General features: G+C 36.8%; 1 protein-coding gene across 6 annotated transcripts in view; it reads left to right on the top strand.

The window, feature by feature from the left end:
* Window positions 1–18,662, top strand: part of CNST (consortin, connexin sorting protein) — a 61,099-nt gene that overhangs the window by 1,041 nt on the left and 41,396 nt on the right. For 5 of the 6 annotated variants that reach the window (XR_009957902.1, XM_062572111.1, XM_062572115.1 and 2 more), the window contains exons 2-3: window positions 1,022–1,127; window positions 15,830–16,267. Coding sequence is in view for 5 of the 6 variants with exons in the window: in XM_062572111.1 (XP_062428095.1) it covers window positions 15,880–16,267 (388 nt within the window). In the remaining variant the exon portion in view is untranslated. Of the gene's footprint in view, window positions 1–1,021; window positions 1,128–14,041; window positions 14,334–15,829; window positions 16,268–18,662 lie in introns of those variants that run through there. The other variant, XM_062572114.1, reaches the window with a different exon arrangement.

Raw genomic sequence — 18,662 nt, 5'->3', positions numbered from 1 at the left:
TTTAGTGATATGGTGCTAAAACTGTCAGTGGCAGATGGGTGACCACTGTGTGATGGAGTTCTAGGGAAGGCGGGCAGAAGATCTTAAAAAACATTGTTCCTCACTTCTTGTGTAGTTTACACAAACATAAGAGTGATCTGGCAGTCACAAGGTGGTCCTCAAATTAATGGCTCAGAAGCAGACTCTTTAAGATGTTGAATAACTCTCTTAATTTCCCATGTCTCTTTTCCCTATTTGTAAAATGGAAAATTAGCACTTGACCACTTATTAAATTAAAAAAATGCAGTTTTGTTTAGCATATATTTTAAACAGAGCCTGGGACCCAAATAAAAGTATGGATTTTTTTTTATTTGCTGCCTGCTATATCTGTATGTAGTGTGAAGCGGAGCTGGGTCAAATTTGACAAACATTGGAGAAGCCTTGTTGCATGAAGCTGTTCTTTATATCTGTGATTTATTTTTAAATACTCTGGTTTTTTTTATACTGAGTTCTGTAATAGTCTTCCTTGGTTCTTAAGGGAAATGGGCAGACTGTTCAGCTGGATGATGGGATAGACCTCAATTCATTTTTAAACTGGACTTCTATGTTTTAAATAGTTTTTTTTCCCTGTATAATTAATTAGTCTGGTAGTTCAGTAACTCTTAGGTCTTTTAGAAGATCAAGAAGAACTTGGTTTTTCTTTGAGAAAATTTTTAGTAATGCTCTGATTTAGCATCCCTTATCAAAGTTTATCAGTAAGCTATGGCCACAGAAATGTTAGAAAAATAATTCATTTTATTGCCAGTTACAGCACTCAGGAGTGTTCAGATTTTCTTTGAATGAGCTCCTTAGAGTAATTGAGCACTCCACTGTTCAGTGGAGTGTTGGCTGAGTAAAGCACAGAGGCATATCCTGATATTCTTCATAGACTAGAAATGATACATTTTTTGTTCACATTTGCATTCACTTTAGCATAACACTTGCCTGTATTGAACTGTGGATCTCTCAAGGATAAATTTATCATTCTCCTTATTTCCCCTAGAAGAAGAACCTGGCTGCATTTGTGTGCTGAATCTTACATGCATGAAGAACTACCTCTTTCAGATCTGGTCATTGTCCCTGAAAAACTGTTGAAGCCTTAGGAAGATGTAAGTTTTGTACATTTTTTTATTTAGAAACTAAAGTGCAGGAGGTCATCAGCACACAGCAGTGTGTATCCCGAGGACATTTAAACATTAAGTTGGGGTTATTTTTAAGTTAACGGCTGATTACATGGCATAGATTGTCTAGTTTAATCCAGCTATTGCCACATGCAAATGTTTGAATTTATAGTTTTACCTTGTGGAGATGTCTTTGTAATTTAAGTTAGTTGTTGGATGCTCTGAAATTATTGTTTCCTTCTAACTGACAATTTATTTTTTTAAAAAACAAAAAGGTTACCCAAATGATTGTATTCCAGCCTATGTTTGAACCAAAAGTGCTAATTATTTGTTCAGGTCAAACAGATGAATAAAGAGATGTTTTTCTTCTCCTCATTTCTAAATTTATTTGTATTTAGTTTACTTTATAGGGCCTCATTTAGAGTTTATTTTTAAAATTAAAATTTAAGCATTAGTGTTTTAGTATTATTTTGCTATGTATTAAGCACTTAGCAATAGTAAATATTGCTAAGCTAGCTAGATAAGGGGGGAAATTGCATTAGTACATACGTTGTGATCAGCAGAAGTACTCTCCTGCACAAAAAACAAATAGTATGAGAATAGAAATGTGCAGGATCATAATTTTTCTTATTGTGGCAGATTCTACTGTTTGGCTCAGAACACAGATTAAATTTGCTGGTTCCTCATTGTTTCTGAAACTTAACTCTTTATCTTTCCATTTTATTCACTCTATTCCATTTAACGATTAAATCATTGTGAAATTTACCCATAGAATTTACTCTTAATACTGATGATTTTTTTTTTAATTATGCATATATTGAAAAGTTTACCTGTGAGCAAAAATCATCTCTGATGTAACTAAAAAAAAAGTTTACAACAGAATTTATGTTTGGAAAATGAGCTGAAAGAATCACTTATGCGTCTTAGCTTAGAGACTGGGAAGAAAATTAATTCACTTCCTATACACTTGAACCAACAGAAACTTCTCTGTGCCTTGCTGCGATGCAAAATGTCACAGAATTATCATGTTAATTTACATGTCAGTCTACTGAAGTCATCTTGCTATAATACTTAGGATGCTAACCTAGGAAAATAGTGGAGGATTGGGAAGAGCTTCAAAATATAAGGATTGTGCACTCAAGAGGTGGCAAAATACAATCAAAAATTTTGGAAATAATCTCCGGAATGAATTATTTTTGAAAACGATCCAGGGAGTAGCCTCATTTATTTGTCCTGTTCCTTTGTTTTCCCTTTCCCTGCACATAACGCAAAATAAAAATCCTGAGGACTGAAGTAACATTTAATCATGTGCCTTAAGCGGGTTTGAGATCCAGAAAGTTTGCAACCTGATGATTTTATTGGATATCTGCCTACTAAAGGAAAATCATTCTTTATAGTGAAGTCAGCCATTATTGCAATTAAAGCCACTTTAGTCTGTAAACCTTGAGTTACTGCTTTTTTTTAATGTGTAGTCTGTCAGCAGTGAGAAATGGCTAGAGGCTGGGATTTAGGGGGCTGGAGTTTTCTTCTGTTATTTGGCCAAACTACTAGTAAAAGGAGAAGCAAGAGTCCTAGGTTGCTTGGAAACCTGCCTGCTCCATACGACAGTATAGAAGGCTTCCAGCCTGGCACTGGAAACCCTGAAAACCTGATTAATTGGGAGTTACTGCCTTTTAAAAAAAGGGCTAGATCAATTTTACAGATAACTGGGGAGTGCTCAGGCACCAGTTAAGTGGAACTGTTAAGGTTGTTGGTTTTTGAGATTATTTCTAAGTACTAGATATATATTTATGCTCATTAAAATGAGTTATTTGAAGAAACTTTTTGTTAAACCACCCTTCTTTAGTTATTTTTCTGTTATAATAACATGGTATTTAAAAATAAATATTTCACACCAGGTACATTCTGACTTTGTAGAGTTACAAGAGCTGCAGTGAAATTCGCAGATGATAACAGAGCCATTCAGCACAAAAAAAAAAAGAAGAAAAAAACACATTTCTTGAATGAGCTGGTGGCTTGAGTTCTGTTCCTATTGATGTTATTAATATTGTCAACATCTATTCTGCCTTATAATGAACACTAAACAGCAATATTTTTTATATTTTCAGTGGAGAGGCTAAGGAGTTTTTTAGTTTGAAGACCGTTGCATAAGCTGTGTATTGTAAGGCATTTTGGCAGGGGTACAACCTTTCTCACTCTGTGCTGTATCTGTTCTGTGTATACAGAGCAACTCAGTCTCTAGGGCTATCAATGTGACATCTTCCGTCAGCACTAAATTTACTGCAAATGTATTTTGTGTGCATGCAAGAAGTCATATTAAACTGTTTATAATAATGAGTAAAAGACATTAAAATAAGTGCATCTGCTGATTACTTCTCTCAGAGAATTCCTCTTTGTTAACTTCTGTTAAGTACATGTCAGCACACTGACTCTCAAATTCACTCAACCCATCTTCATATGTATATCTTTTTCATCTTGGAAAGTCTGGTAATGTTGTCTTCCTCCAGTGTGTGTCATGCAAAACAATTTTTTTTAGTCTTTTTATTTATCTACTTAATATATTTATTGTAATATCTTTGAAAATGTATTGCTGACCTATAAAATAAGGAAAATATATAGGAGAAATGATATGTACGATATCTGTGCAGATGAGTTTTGGTGTGTTACAAGTTTGCTTTTTAGGAACATAATTGTTTAGGAACACGGAGTTCCTTCTACTGTTTTTCTCATACTCTACTCCATTTTCTCTCTGAACTGAGTTTCTAACATATGACCTGATAATCTGAGCTTTAAAACTATTTTTGTCCACCTATGGGATGGATTTAATTTTTCTTCTTTTGTTTTGTTTGGAAAATGAATATTACACTAAGGGGCAAGTTAAGTTTAATTAAAAAATAACTTTGATTAAAAGAAATTAATCCTACTATGTGTATCTTTGTAACATGGGCATTTGCTAGGAAGATTTTTAGGCTCACTTGAAAAATATGTCATAAAACAGTAGTGACATTTGTAGTATATGTTTTGGGGGGTTTTCCTAATGGTTAAAATTCAGATTTTGTGTGCTTTTAGCCTCTAAATGAAGGTAGAATGTTCTGGTACTGTACACCAACATTTTAGTTGTGTGCGCATTGCATTTTGACAGTTGTTCGTTCTATTGTTACGGTCTTACAGTTGACTAATGGCAAAATAAATTGGGGAGCGTCTGTCTTGAAATTTAGAAGTAATTTTGAACTTAGAAGTTCGGTAATATTTTAGCATCTGCCTTTATCATTGTCTTTGTAAATAAAATGAGGTTTATAGTGCAGAGCTTACACATTTGATCCCAGGAGGGTTTTAGATAGCTGGCATATAAAGTTACTCTTTATCCGACTGTGAACTTGGTGGCTGCTTAGTTTCTTATCTGGATTTATATTTTCTCAAGGAGGACCAATTACACTGAAATACAGCAAAATTAATTCAGGAAAGAAATACAAATCATTCAGTGTGTCTTTAGGTTGTGATTGGCCTTCTGTCTTGATATCATTTAAACTATCTAGATTTGTTTGTTTGAAGTGACATTAGTTTTATTGTCTTCTTCTTACAATAGTGATGCTAAGTTTTACTAGTCTTTGTGAAATAGTTTGGGATTTTTTTTAACTGAAAGATGCTTTTTAAATGGAAACTACTTAAAGTGTTCTTAATAATAAGACATTTCTCAAAAAACTGATTTAAAACTGATTAACTCTATGGCTCTTTACATGTTCAAGTATTACAAACATATGTTCAAATTGTAATAGGAAAAACTGATAACTGTGCACATCAGAAAACCTCTCCAAGACTTAATCAAAAGTGTGTGCAAATTATTAGTGACAGCTCATATAGCCAGCATCTATTTACAGAACGAGAACTGAAATGAGCTACCTTAATAACTTGCTTTTGACAAACGAAGAAATAAAACAGCACTAAAGGCTAAATTCATCACTGGGCTAAGTGGTTACAGTTTCATTAATTTCAGACAAGCTATTACCAGTGACTAATTCTGGGGGGTTGTGATCTGTTTAACATATGCCTGTTTAGGTTTATACATGATTGAGTTCTCGCTCGTGTGTTTGATGGTGAAAGAATTAAAGAGAACCTAGTAGTTTAACCATTTCATGCAGGAAGTTCAGAGCAAAGAAAGGATTTGATCTTAGTTCATATCCATGGACCATTCTTTATTTTCTAAAATATAAAATCAACTAGTGAAAATTTTTTGTAGAGCGGCTGTGTATTCTTATTTTCCAGTAATGACATTTACTGAAGCTCTGTAACAATAAGCTTTGACTGTTGTTAGCTTTCCTGTTGGACCTGCAGGTTTGATATCAAACAGGTGACAATCACATAATACTTTCAAACATGCATCGTTTCATAGATTTTTATGGACAGTTTTCTTTCCTATTTGTAGTTGCTCTGGCCTTGATATGATTTAGGAGCTAATAAAATATTTTGACCATGCTAACTTTTTTTGTATTTTTCAGGGCTATTACAGTTGCTCGCTCCTCATGTATAAATTATGAAATTCAGCCTCAGTAAATGAAGTGTTGAATGTTCTGTGTCTTTACATGGGCAGGTCTTAGGTAATTGCCCGGTTCTTTCTGCAACTCTATTCAAGGGACTGTATTTTGTAATTTCTGCTTTTTCATATATGTTTGAAGTTGTTACCAGAGATGGTGAGGCATTTGTATCATACTGCAATTTTTTGGTTTATAGGATTATGCTTTCTCTTCTGAGGTAGTAGATTTTATGAGCTTTATTACGTGGTTAAAATTTGACTAAGAATGAGCTGAGTTGATTAGTTCTCAAAAATGGATTATATTGATCTGACTTTTTTTTTTTATGAGAAGAAGGTATCCTATGAAGATCTTTGAACTCTTAGTTATAACCTCACTTATAGGTGACCGAAAACTTCATTTTCACTGCTGGTTGATACAAAACAGTTGTTCATGGTTGTTTAGTAGGCATGTGCCAAACTCACTCTGTTTGTCTGTATTCGTTTCTTTTTCAGCTAGAAATTATACTGATAATGATTTTTGCTAATGGATGAGATACTTACGTAAATTTGTCTAGTGTCATGTTTTTAATTTTTATTATGCTTTGTTACCAGATTTGTGCACCTATTCAAAAGTGTAAAGACAATCTGGGAGTTATTCAACTGAAAGTAAAACAGAAATGAGTACAAAAGGAAAATTACTTATGCTCATAAGACTTAAAGGGAGATGCATATACCCCAAAGCAGGACCAGTTACGTATGGGTCATTCTTAACCCGTGTTTTTCTAGCCTGTTTATCAAATATTGCAGCGATAAAGGTTCTTTATTCTCTTACAACAATCTGTTCAACTGCCTTGCTACTTCTACCTGAGAAATCTTCCAGGATCTTGCTGCAGACTATAAAAAATAAAAATTAACACATTAAACGATGAGTTCCAATTTTACTGTCATATTGCTCAGTGTACCCAAATGTGAAATTTATCCAGATAAAGCTTAATACCCCAAATTGGTATGCGATGTCTTATAATGTTCTTGAGAAGACTGATCAATGTTTGAGTACTTAAAAAGAGCTTGTTTGTGCAAAATTTTCCCCCAACTCTGTCAGTTTTCTAATAAAGGATATTATTTGTTCCCAGACAAAACACTTGGGTTTGGCTGATGACTGAAATGTATTTTTTACAGTAATGGTAAATGTGGAAGAGTAGATTATGTCTGATTGTGTATTTTCATCACTGTATATTAAAGCTATGAATAAGCAGTATGAAGCTTAGAAGTTGAAAATAGCATGCAGAACTTCCTTTTAGAACCCGATTATTCCTGTTATTTATAAATGTAAAGATAATCATGCCTTTAAATGCCAGAGTCATTTGAGAAATACTATTTTAAGGCCAGAAAGTATCAAACCACCAAACTGTTCCTGCTCAGATGTTTTTGTAAATTCGTTGAAATTAGATAAACCACTGTTGTTTCTGAGTACTTCCTGGAGGATGCCAGACTTAACATGTTTCAAGAGATAGACCTTCTAAACCATTTATCTGGCACATGGAAACAGAAAATAAATAATATTTTTATCCTAGTACATTCTTTCAAGGCAGAACATAGGGCAAACTGAACACAATCAGGAGGATGTTAATGAGATTCTCTCATAGTGAGGCTATCCAGTAATGGGATTGCACATCAGATTATCTTGTGATAAGATAAATAACTAATGAGGCAATGGTATGAGATAACACAACAGGTTGGTAATATTTTTTTTGCAGGAATGTCAAGTTAGATATTGAAATCTTGCACGCAATTATTTTTTCCTTCTTTAGACATAGCCTTTTTGCCGCACGCCAGCCATCAAGTGTTGTGCATATGATACAAGGCAGAGCATAACTTGCAGAATCCCAGAATGGTTGAAGTTGGAAGGGACCTCTGGAGATCATCTAGTCCAACTCCCCCCCCTCCCCCCCGCTCAAGCAAGATCACCTAGAGCAGCTTGCACAGGATTGTATCGAAGCGGGTTATGAATATCTCCAGAGAAGGAGACTCCACAACCTCTCTGGACCTTCTCTGCCGGTGCTCTGTCACCCTCAGAGGAAAGGTTTTCCTTATATTCAGGTGGAATTTCCTGGGTTTCAGTTTGTGCCTGTTGTCTAAAGTCCTGTTGCTGGGAACCAGTGAAAAGAGTCTGGTCCCATCCTCTTGACACCCTCCCGTTAGGTATTTCCAGATATTGATAAGATCTCCTCTCAATCTTCTTCTCTCCAGGCTGAACAGGTCCAGCTCTTGCAGCCTTTCCTCATAGGGCAGATGCTCTGTTCCTCTGATCGTCTTTGTAGCCCTACACTGGACTCTCTCCCGTAGCTCCATGTCTCTCTTGTACTGGGGAGCCCAGAACTGGACACAGTACTCCAGATGAGGCCTCACTAGGGCTGAGGAGAGGGGCAGAATCACCTCCCTTGACCTGCTGGCAACACCCTTCCCAGGATACCATTGGTCTTCTTGGTCACAAGGGCACTTTACTGGCTCATGGTTATTTTGTTGTCCACCAGCACTCCCATGTCCTGCTCTGCAGAGCTGCTCTCCAGAAGGTCAGCCCCCAGCCTGTAACTGGTGCGTGGGGTTATTCCTCCCTAGATGCAGGACTCTGCACTTGCCCTTGTTGAACCTCATGAGGTTCCTCTGCACCCAGCTCTATACTCTGTCTGTGTCTCTCTGAATGGCAGCATAGCCTTCTGGTGGATCAGCCACTCCTCCCAGCTTGGTATCATTAGCAAACTTGCTGAGGAGGCACTCTGTCCGTTGCTCCAGGTCGTTGATGGATAAGTTGAACACGATTGGACCCCCAGTCGTGACACCGGGGGGACAGCACTAGCTACAGGCCTCCAACCAGCCTCTGCGCCACTGATCATAACCCTCTGAGCTGTGCCATTCAGCCAGTTCTCAATCCACCTTACTGTGCACTCACCTAGCCCACACTTCCAGAGCTTGCCTAGGAGGAAGTTATGAGAAACAGTGTCAAAAGCCTTGGTGATGTCAAAGCCTTGCTTGAACTAGTGTAGGCAGCATCCACTGCTTTCCCCTCATGTACCCAGCCAGTCATTCCATCGTAGAAGGCTATCAGATTGGTGAAGCAGGATTTCCCCTTGTGAATCCATGCTGACTGCTCCTGATCACCTTCCTTTCTTCCACCTGCTTAGAGGTGACATTCAGGATGAGCTGTTCCATCAGCTTTCCAGGGATGGATGTGAGGCTGATTGGCCTGTAGTTTCCTCGGTCCTCTTACATGCCCTTTTTGAAGACTGGAATGACATGTCTTTTTTCCAGTCCTCAGGAACGTCTCCAGTTCTCTGTGACCTTTCAAAGACGATGGAGAGTGGCCTAGCAATAACATCTGCCAGCTCCCTCTGCACGTGGGTGCATCTCATCAGGGCCTATGGATTTGTGGGTGCCAAATTTGCCTAAACTCTCCTAGCTGGAAGTGGTCTGCCCTGTGAGATGATGATAGTTGAATGAAATGTCTATCCTCTTTATCTGCTTTCTCTTTCTTCTGCAGCAAGTTGTATGATGGTCAAGTACACCTTCAGCAGTTAGTGCTTTTCCCTGATTCTGGGCTATGATGAGGTGAGGCCACTCTGAAGCATTCTGGTGATGATGCAACTTGCTTTAGGGATGTTTTGCATTCCACATCAGTGGTAGAAGCAAACAGTTGTAGAAAAAATACCCTTGTACTTTCTCAAAAGAATGTATTTTCCCTGTTTAATAGTTCTTGTGGTGACATAGTGGATATTGTCATTTTTACTGCAAGATAGTAAACTGGTAATGGTATATTTTATGTAGCTTTACTGTTCTTGGATTATGCCATGTAGCTACTCTACTAGGTTGTCTAGAGCTCCCTGCCCATTGCTATACATCTTAAATTGTAAGTAAAAATAATCATTCGTTAAAGAAGATCAACATTCTTTCATGTATGTAGAAATTAATTTGCAGTAATAACTTGCAGTGCACATTTTCATTTTGCATGGGTGCTATATTTTTCATATCAGTTTGTATTTGATTTGTAAAATATTTTGTATCAATATGAAACAAACTCTCTTTCTAAAATTCTTACCTCACTGTGATCTAGATTCTTATTTGTATACAACCTTTTTTGTATGCGTTATGCAAAAACTAGATACCTGGCTGTACCTTGTTAGCTTCTGATAGGGCATTATGAATTTTCTTGTGCCTTTTTTCTTGTGCTCTGTCTCTGAAAAAAAAATCACTGACTTCTGCAGTTTTCTGTTTCCTGTCTTTGGGATGCTTTCCAGTGGAACAGGAGACTGACCAGATATACTCCAATTTGGTGTAGATGCATTTTTTAGAAGAAAATTGGACACAGTACATTCTATTTGTCTTAGAGAATTTCATTTTTTGCCTTTTGAACCACTTACATTTCTACAATTAATTATGAATTCAGTCTTCAAAAGTACTTGGGACTGCTTTTAACTGCAGATTTTATAATTTTGGTTCATCACAAAAGTTAATGAAAAGGTTGGATAGAATCAACTCTGAGAACCAATCTGAAGTGCCCATTCAGTTTGAGTAGAGGAATATAGGTGATCTGATGGAAAAACTAACTTTTCAAAGAAGAATTAAAAGACTTAATTATTCTACGTTAATTATATAGACTTAAGTGCCATGAGAATGAGGGAGGGAAAATATTATCTATGGCATAGGAACTATATGAAGGCAGTCAAGTGGAATACAAAAATGATTTGTCATGAGCTTCTTGAATGTTCAAACATTTTGCCTTTTGCTAGCAGATACAATGTGAGGATCCTGATCTATACTGTGAAATATTTTTGAGATCAGCAAATAAAATACGATGCTATATATTCAATAAACATTCACAAAACCTATCTGGTTTCCAGGATAGAGCAGTTGAGTGTCAGTAAGATGTCTTTCTTTTTTATGCTTTCTTCTAACTTCTGCTGTGCCAGGTCAGGAAAATTTCCAATTCTTACCTCTTTTAAGAGGTCCAAGCAATTGTTTTTAAGGTAATACTTCTGTAGTAAGGATTGACAAAAGAAAAGCAGTGTAGTACTATACACACACACGCAAAAGAGCAACTAAGTCTCTGAAGTTATATGAAACAACAGAACACTGCAGAGCATGGACTTTTTAAAACTGAAATTAAGTTACTTAAAACAGTACTGAGATACTTCTTTAATGCATGTGCTAGTAGACTGCAAGCAAACAAATATACAGCTTATTTCTTCTCTACAGACTTTATCTCTTTGCCATTTGGCAGAGTGTTTTCCCTTTTATCTTGGACTTGTGCTATAATCACTACATTTTAACAGCATGTTAATGGTCTGTTAAATGTAGTTCAAAGCACCAGTGGTTTAATTCCATTTTTGTTTATAAATAAGTGTTCCTACTTCTGTTTGTAGACAGAGCTGAAGTTCGTGCTCACAGAATTTAGCTGCACTTCTGTACCTGCCTTGTGCCTTGGTAAAGTCAAAGGCAGATAGCAAGACTGAAACAAGGGGAAAAAAGTTTGCCTTTACAAGATCAAGGACAAGGCTATTCTAATTTTTTTTAACCAACTCTTTTTGGATTCTCATTCTGTAAGCTGTCATAACAGTTGTAGAAAGGAGTAGTTTTAAAGGATACTTTTACTCCGAGAAGTATAGAGTTCAAAACCATAAACCAAGAAATGTTGATCTATGTTAGCTGCATATGCTCTCCAGTGTCTCAGCTGGAGAGCTTCTGTCACTTCAGACAGATGTTAAAAGGAAATGACTTAATATTTTCTATCAAAATGTTAACTTCCTCTATAGAAAATGTCACTTGTCAAAAGCATCTTCTCTTCATTTTGCACAATCTAATAGGAAACACTGTATTCAAATGCATTCAGGTCTCTGTTTTCCTTGTGATTGCTATTGAAAGGACAGACTGTTGTCTCTTGATAGAAATGAGAGTTATTTTAGGACTTCCTGATTTTTTTTAATTATTGCTATTAAAACTAAGACTTCATTGACTTTGGGCAAATAGCTTTAGCCTATTTTATTTGGTGTACCCTCTGATCTATAGGAGTTGGAGAAGGGGCAGTAGTTACTATTTCATAAGCTGAGAAGAGTAAGAAGCGAATCTTTTCAGATTTAACTTTAGGATGATTATCATCTATAAACATAACTTGGTGATCTGATTATGTTATGTCCTCCTTTTAGCCTTTCATTTCATATTTAACTTTCACTAAGAGAAAAGACCTTAATAAGGAGCTTTCTTCTAATAAGCAGACGCATTCTCTTAAATACCTCCAATTGAGATTCCTTCTTTATCTTTTTGATGCTCAAAGAAATGGGTTTGGTTGCTAAAAAATACAGTTTGCATATTTCCCATTCACGTGTGAAATTTGTTGATCTTCTAGACTGGCATTTGGGAAAAAGGTGGATAGCTTTTATAGGCTAGGCAGTGTTTTTTGTTAACCTAGTATAGCTGGAAGAGGTGAACAAATTTTCAGACACTCGATTTCTTCTATTTGGAAATGGAAATAGAGTTGTCCTATCTGATGCCAGCTTTCCACTTGCTTTATGTAGCTCCTGATGGCTCCTCACCCTCTGTACTTCTTGTTCTCCAAGAACATTACTCCTGAAAATCTCCTGGTACACAGTCACTGCAATGTTCCCTGGCCTGAGCCTTTCCAATTCCTAATCTTTACAGGGCATGTGCAGATTGAACTCCTATCTATGGGTAGGTGTAGCTGCCCAGGTCTTGCCACTCCTGTAAAACCAGTAGGACAGTATTTGATGAAGTGAGTGACCCAAGAGTACTTAAGTGGAGGAGAAATAAACATTTGCTGAGGAGGCACAGGCTACTAAAAATGATATTATTATGCTTCCTGACAGCTCTTAGTACAAAAAAAATGCATATATATATGTGTGTGTGTGTGTATGTGTGTGTTACATATATATGTTGCGATGAGAATAAAGCGTTTTAGAAATAAGCTCTTCAGGAGTACTAGCAAAGGTTATTTTGGGAAAGGTGTAAATGGCAGTCACAGATGGACAGAATACTTGGAAATAGTGAGGAGAAAGGAATGGACAATTGAGGTTTAATGCTGCAAAGGGTCTATGGGCTGTGCCTGGTAAGAGCTGTTTTAAGTGGTCAGCAGGAATTGTGGTAGCCAGAATGTGAGCACAGGGTAGTTTTAGTGCTGTCCTTTTTACCTCTGCAGTCCTGTGCCCTTCCCTTTTGTTCCCTCCTAACCTCACAAACTGAAAAAGATATTGAAGAAAAATTTGCAGTGGCATCTTCCTACGTTTCCCCTGGATATACTCTGCATACACATTTGAATTGGTCTGAATGTGTCCTTGCTTGGAAAAGGAATGTATTATTTATACCTTGTTTGTTTGTTTGTTTCTAGAACTAGTGAATTTTATTCTTAATATGAAGTGTTTTCATAAAGAATATTTTAAGCCATGTACAAAAGTCAGATACAGCAGGAGTTTTCTCTTTATGGTATAGCTTGTGTCTATGTAATGATTCACAGTCATGGAATCATAGGATGATTAGGGTTGATAAGCACCTCTGGAGATCATCTGGACCAACCCTCCTGCTCAAAGCAGGGTCAGCTAGAGCAAGACACTCAGGAGCATGTCCATTCAAGTTTGGAACATCTCCAAGAATGGAGACTCCACAACTTCTATGGGCAGCTTGTTCCAGTGTTCAACCACCCTCACAGTAAAGGAGTCTTTTCTTATGTTGAAACAGAATTTCTTGTGTTTCAATTTGTGCCTATTGCCTCTTTTTGCCGCATTGGATACTACTGAGAAGAGTCTGACTCCATCTTCTTAGCTCTCTCTTGTTAAATATTTATACATATTGATAAGATTCCCACCTGACACCCTCCCCTTCTCTTCTCCAGGCTAAACAGTCCCAGCTTTATCACCCTTTCTTCATATGACTGATGCTCCAGTCCCTTTATATATTTTCTATGCTGTGGAGCCCAGAACTGGGCCCAGTACTCTAGGAGTGGCCTCACCAGTGCGGCATGAAGGGGAAGGATCACCTTCCTCAGCTATCTGGTCATGTTTTCTCATGCAGCCCAGGGTACCACTGGCCTTCTTTGTCACAGGAGTAGTTGCTGGCTCATGTTCAACTTGATGTCCACCAGGATCTCCAGGTCCTTCTCTGCAAAGCTGCTCTCCAGCCAGTGAGCCCCAGCTTGTACTGGTGCCTAGGGTTATTTCTCCCCAGGTGCAAGACTTGCATTTACCATTGTTGAACTTCATGTGATTCCCAGTGGCCTGCTTCTCCAGCCTGTGAGGCTCTCTGAATGGCAGCACAACCCTCTGGTGTATCAGCCACTCCCCTAGTTTTGTATTGTCTGCAAACTTGCTGAGGATACATGTGGTCCCATCATCCATGTCATTAATGAAGATGTTATACAGTATTGGCTGCAGTGTCAGCTCCTGGGGGACACCACTAGTGACTAGCCTGCAGCTGGACTTCATGCTGCTGATCACAGCCTTCTGAGCCTGGCAGTTCAGCCATTTTCAGTCCACCTTACTGCCCACTTGTCTAGACCATACTTCATCAGCTTGTCTACGAGGATGTTTGAGAGTGTTGAAAGCATTACTGAAGTTGAGATGAACAATATCCACTGCTCTCCGCTCTTCCATGAAGCTAATAATCTCATCCTAGAAGGCTATCAGGTTGGTTAAGCCTTTTTTTCCTTTTTTTTTTTCTTCTTAAATCCATGCTGACTACTCCCAATCATCTTGTCCTTCATATGTTTGGAAATGGTTTCCAGATTTACTTGCTACATCACCTTCCAGGGATCAAAGTGAGGCTGGCTGGCCTGTAGTTTCCCTATCTTTCTTCTTGCCCTTCTTGAAGATGGGAGTCACATTTGTTTTCTTCTAGACCTTGTAGCAACTGTAGGAGTTACATAGGAAAATGATTTTGTGAAAATCTTTCTGGTAATCTTTAATGTAAAAACAGTCCTGTGTATGAAAGAGAACTTACTTATCCTCTACGGCTTTTTTTGTTGTTTTTCTGCAGTCTGAATGCTAATAAGTAAAATGAAACAGCATCGTGCGTTTTAGTATGCATGTCTTCCATCTATTTCAGCATTATATACCACAATACAAGGCTGAAGAAAACCTGGTTAAGACAGGTTTTCTAAAACGCCTTCCCCTTTGAAGGAAGAGGGTAAGAAGCTGCTTAAGGATGCTTGTCTAAGTTCTTCTATAGCACAAAGGAGCTTGGCAGTTTTGGGCTTTACTATTTAAAACACATCAGATACATCTAATATGAGATACGTGGAGCAGTATGTCATCAGCATAGTTGCTAAGGTAAACAAGCAGTATTGCCATGCTTCTAAAAGCTAAAGGTAGACACAACTGATACAAGTGTTAGCAGCCCTCGGTTCTCGGTAAGAACCACATGCTGCTAAGTTACTCCTCTTTTTTTTTCCTGTAAATATGCATCTAAGTACAGTGTTGATTACAGTTGCATGTTCACAAAAAGGGAAAGTAACCCCTGTTGTGAGTAGATGGTGGATTAAATCTTTTTTTATTAACAAACCATCTGCTGTTATGTATACTGAAGTCATGTTGAGTGTTTTCTTGAAATTAAAGTGATAATTTAAGTCAATAAGCAGGTTCTACTGACGTCTAATGCTTGTAACAGGATTAACCTATTTACATAGTTGAAGTGATATCATGAGTGACAGAAATGGAAGTTTCTCTACTTTTATTCTTTGCTGTTTTTTTCCCCCCAAGAAAGCTATGTTCTTATGCAACAAGAATTATTATTATTTTTGTTTTACTCATTGATTTATATGGGGTGGTGGGTCTTGTTTATCTTGTTTTCTCAGTCATATCATTTTGAGTACTGTTGGGAAGGTAAAGGGTGTATTATTGGTCATGAAAAATGAAAATCAACTGGATTAAAACAGGTTTTCTAAAATGCCTTAATTAAACTGGAATTGATTGTAATTAGATAAAAATACCAATTTATAGATATGTATTTTGTATGTCATTTGCTTTGCTTTAAAATTTACAGTGGAGCAATGGATTTAAAGAATATCTCCATACTTTTAAGCTATATCACTTGGCTAATGTGTTTCTTGATCGGCAAGAATTAAGCACAAGGTTACTTATCCACTATAATATATAAGTGCTTTTTTTCTGGTTTTACATTTTAGATCTAAAAATCTTTGGAGAGAGATTAAATGATTCAACAAGTAATGCTCTAATGGATGACAGAGAATTTCCACCAAATGATTTACAAATAGACTCAAAGGACAGTCTTCCTGCTGACTGCAGGGTGGAAGGTTTGGCATCTCATTTGGCTTCTTCATCTGATGAAAATGAGAATCAGCTTGACTGTGACGGGAATGAAGTTCTAACTAGTAGTAACATTGCTATGGGAAGAGAGGATGATGGTGAGCAGGACAGCATCAATAATAATGAAAATATGGACAGTGGAGACTGTGCCCCAAGCTGTAAGGAAAGTGAGACTGAAAGGAGATCTGTAAATGTCCATGTGGACCCCCAGCTGGAGAAAAAGCCTGTTGCGGAAAAACAGGCAGGTGGAAGAAGAAGCCCAAGAAGCAGAAGAGGCTCCAGTAAAAAATCTAAAGGTACTTTCTAAAAATTTTGTATAGTTTGTTTTAAATAATAAAGCTGTGCTTCTAAGCTGTGAACTAATAAGAAATACATATTTTAGTTACCATGTTAACTGTTTTTAAATTTCACTAAAATACTGTTTTCAGAATTGTACTAAATCAGATTAAGTTTTAGATTTTTCTGTGTTTTTCAGTGTTTAAACTGATGTCTAGCAAATGCAACATGTGAGGAAGCTAGAATAGAGAGAGGTACACAGTTTCAGCATGGAAGTTACACTGAATTCTGATTCACATAGGCCGGAATTTCAGGCAATACGTTTTTGATCGTTTGAGTGCTCATATACAAGATAATTTTGGTGTCCCGATATAATGTTAAGATTTGAAATCTTAGTTTCAGTACCAAATATCTTAATCTTGGCCTGCTGCTGTGAGAATTTACTTAGGGTTTTCAAAGTTTAAAATATAGTTCTAGGATTTACATTTTCAGTAATGTGCTGTTCAACAAATACACTTTGCAAATTTTTGATACGACTTCTCCTTTAGATCTTTTAAATTGGATAAGGAAAATGTAAATGTTTATAACATATTCTTGTTTGAGATGTTTCTTTCCTTTGTAAATTAATAGGATATGTTTACTTCAACAGAGTGTGTTAGCTGTATTAGCTTTATGCCCTAGACTATAAGGCACATGTGTTGTAGTGCTGCAGATATTTTAACTGAAATGAGTATGTCTTATCTCTTTGGTGTCTTTCAAAGTTTCTTAGAGCCATTGAATCATACCTGTTCAGAAAATCAGAAGTATAGCTTTCAGCAATAGATTTAATATTTAAAAATGGAAGAAAATATTTTATTAAAACAAAGAATGATTGGAATAAATAATTGAAAAGTAGTCATCTGTGATGAGGGGAATAACAGAAAAAAAATGGCTAAAATATAATACAGATATATGAACAGAGGTATCTGAACTAAAATGAGAAGAAGGAAGGGAAAAATTTGCCTGAAAACTGAAAGTCTTTGCCCATATTCTCTTTTCCTTAGTTTGTATTCCTGTTGATAAATGCAATCAGCTGATGCAGAAATACCACAAAACCAGCTGTGCACAATAGATGGCAGTTTTAAGGCAAAAATTAGAAAGCTAAAATACACAAAATTTGATGAAAAATCTAGAGACCTAGAAACTATGATAGAGAAGAATGACAGTGTCTGTCTCAGCGCATGACAAAACTCTACAAAGTTTAAAACAGTTTTGCTGGGATTAAAAACTGAATCCCTATGAACAATCCCTATTATGTTGTTAGTAAAGAATCTTGGCTGTTCCTGAGTCTCTGCATATCAGAACTAATACTTGGATTCCTTTTAGTGAACCCTACTACCTTCAGTGCAGTAATGCTACCTTCAGTAACAGTAATGATTCACGGAGCGTCATTTGCTTGCAGTATACATTTGTAAAGGTGGAACTCAAATTATCCCTGTTCTTTGAAAATAAATTTATCTTCTTCCAAATGATCAACCTTGGCATAATTGCTTACTTAATGTTGTGAAATCATACTGTGCAATTCACCAACATACTGTACAACATGGTAGCTTGCACTTGATCATTTTTCCCCAAGATAAATTCTGCAACATATATTTTCTTGTAAATTGTTTAACTTCTTTCTGTTGCAGCTTGAGGATGGTGACGAAGGAGAAGTGGTTAGGCTGTGTTTAGGTATTGCAGCAATGAACATTAACTAGTCAAATTGCATGAAAAATTGTATGAAAAAAACAGGCAAAGTCATTTTACTGAAGGTTCTGTGCTTTGCCAAACAAGATTTTGAGCTTGGTCTGCAGAGATACACCTCTACTTATCTGTATCTCTTTTTTTTTCCCCAAGACACTTCTGCCTTAAAAATACATATTTTCTGTATCAGCAGCTTCTGTTATTAGTGGGGGGCTAGACTAATGCTCTTCAATGTAATTGAAATTCAATTAAAAAACAGAGGACAATATCCATAATTTTATTTTGATATTTTTATTTCATACCAAATATTGCGTACTTGCACTTCTAACTCATTCTCAGGCAGGTAGCAAGGGCTCCTTAATTTATATTTCCTGAAGCACTGACAAAACAATAAAAAGTGAAACACCAATAAACGTCTTTGTCGTGTTTTTATTCACAAATTCTATTAGTCAAAATGGGAACTTTTTGCAAGTGTGATGCTGCTTCGGTGTAACTCTTAAGAAAACTTCGATAAAGTTTGATTCTCCCTGTATCATAGGAATTACTGACATACCAACTGGGCATCAAAACATTAGTTGAAACTTCTACTGTGAATCTGGCTAGGCAGAGACTTGACCTGAGGTCTCTGCTAAATTCTGAGTGAATGCCCTGACCATCGGATAGTTATCTTCTGCGTTTTTTCACATCTAT

Source organism: Rhea pennata, chromosome 3 (assembly GCF_028389875.1).
Source record: "Rhea pennata isolate bPtePen1 chromosome 3, bPtePen1.pri, whole genome shotgun sequence".
Classification (NCBI taxonomy): Eukaryota; Metazoa; Chordata; class Aves; order Rheiformes; family Rheidae; genus Rhea; species Rhea pennata.
The sequence above is the reverse complement of the archived record's forward strand: the minus strand, read 5'-3'. Positions and strand labels throughout refer to the sequence as shown.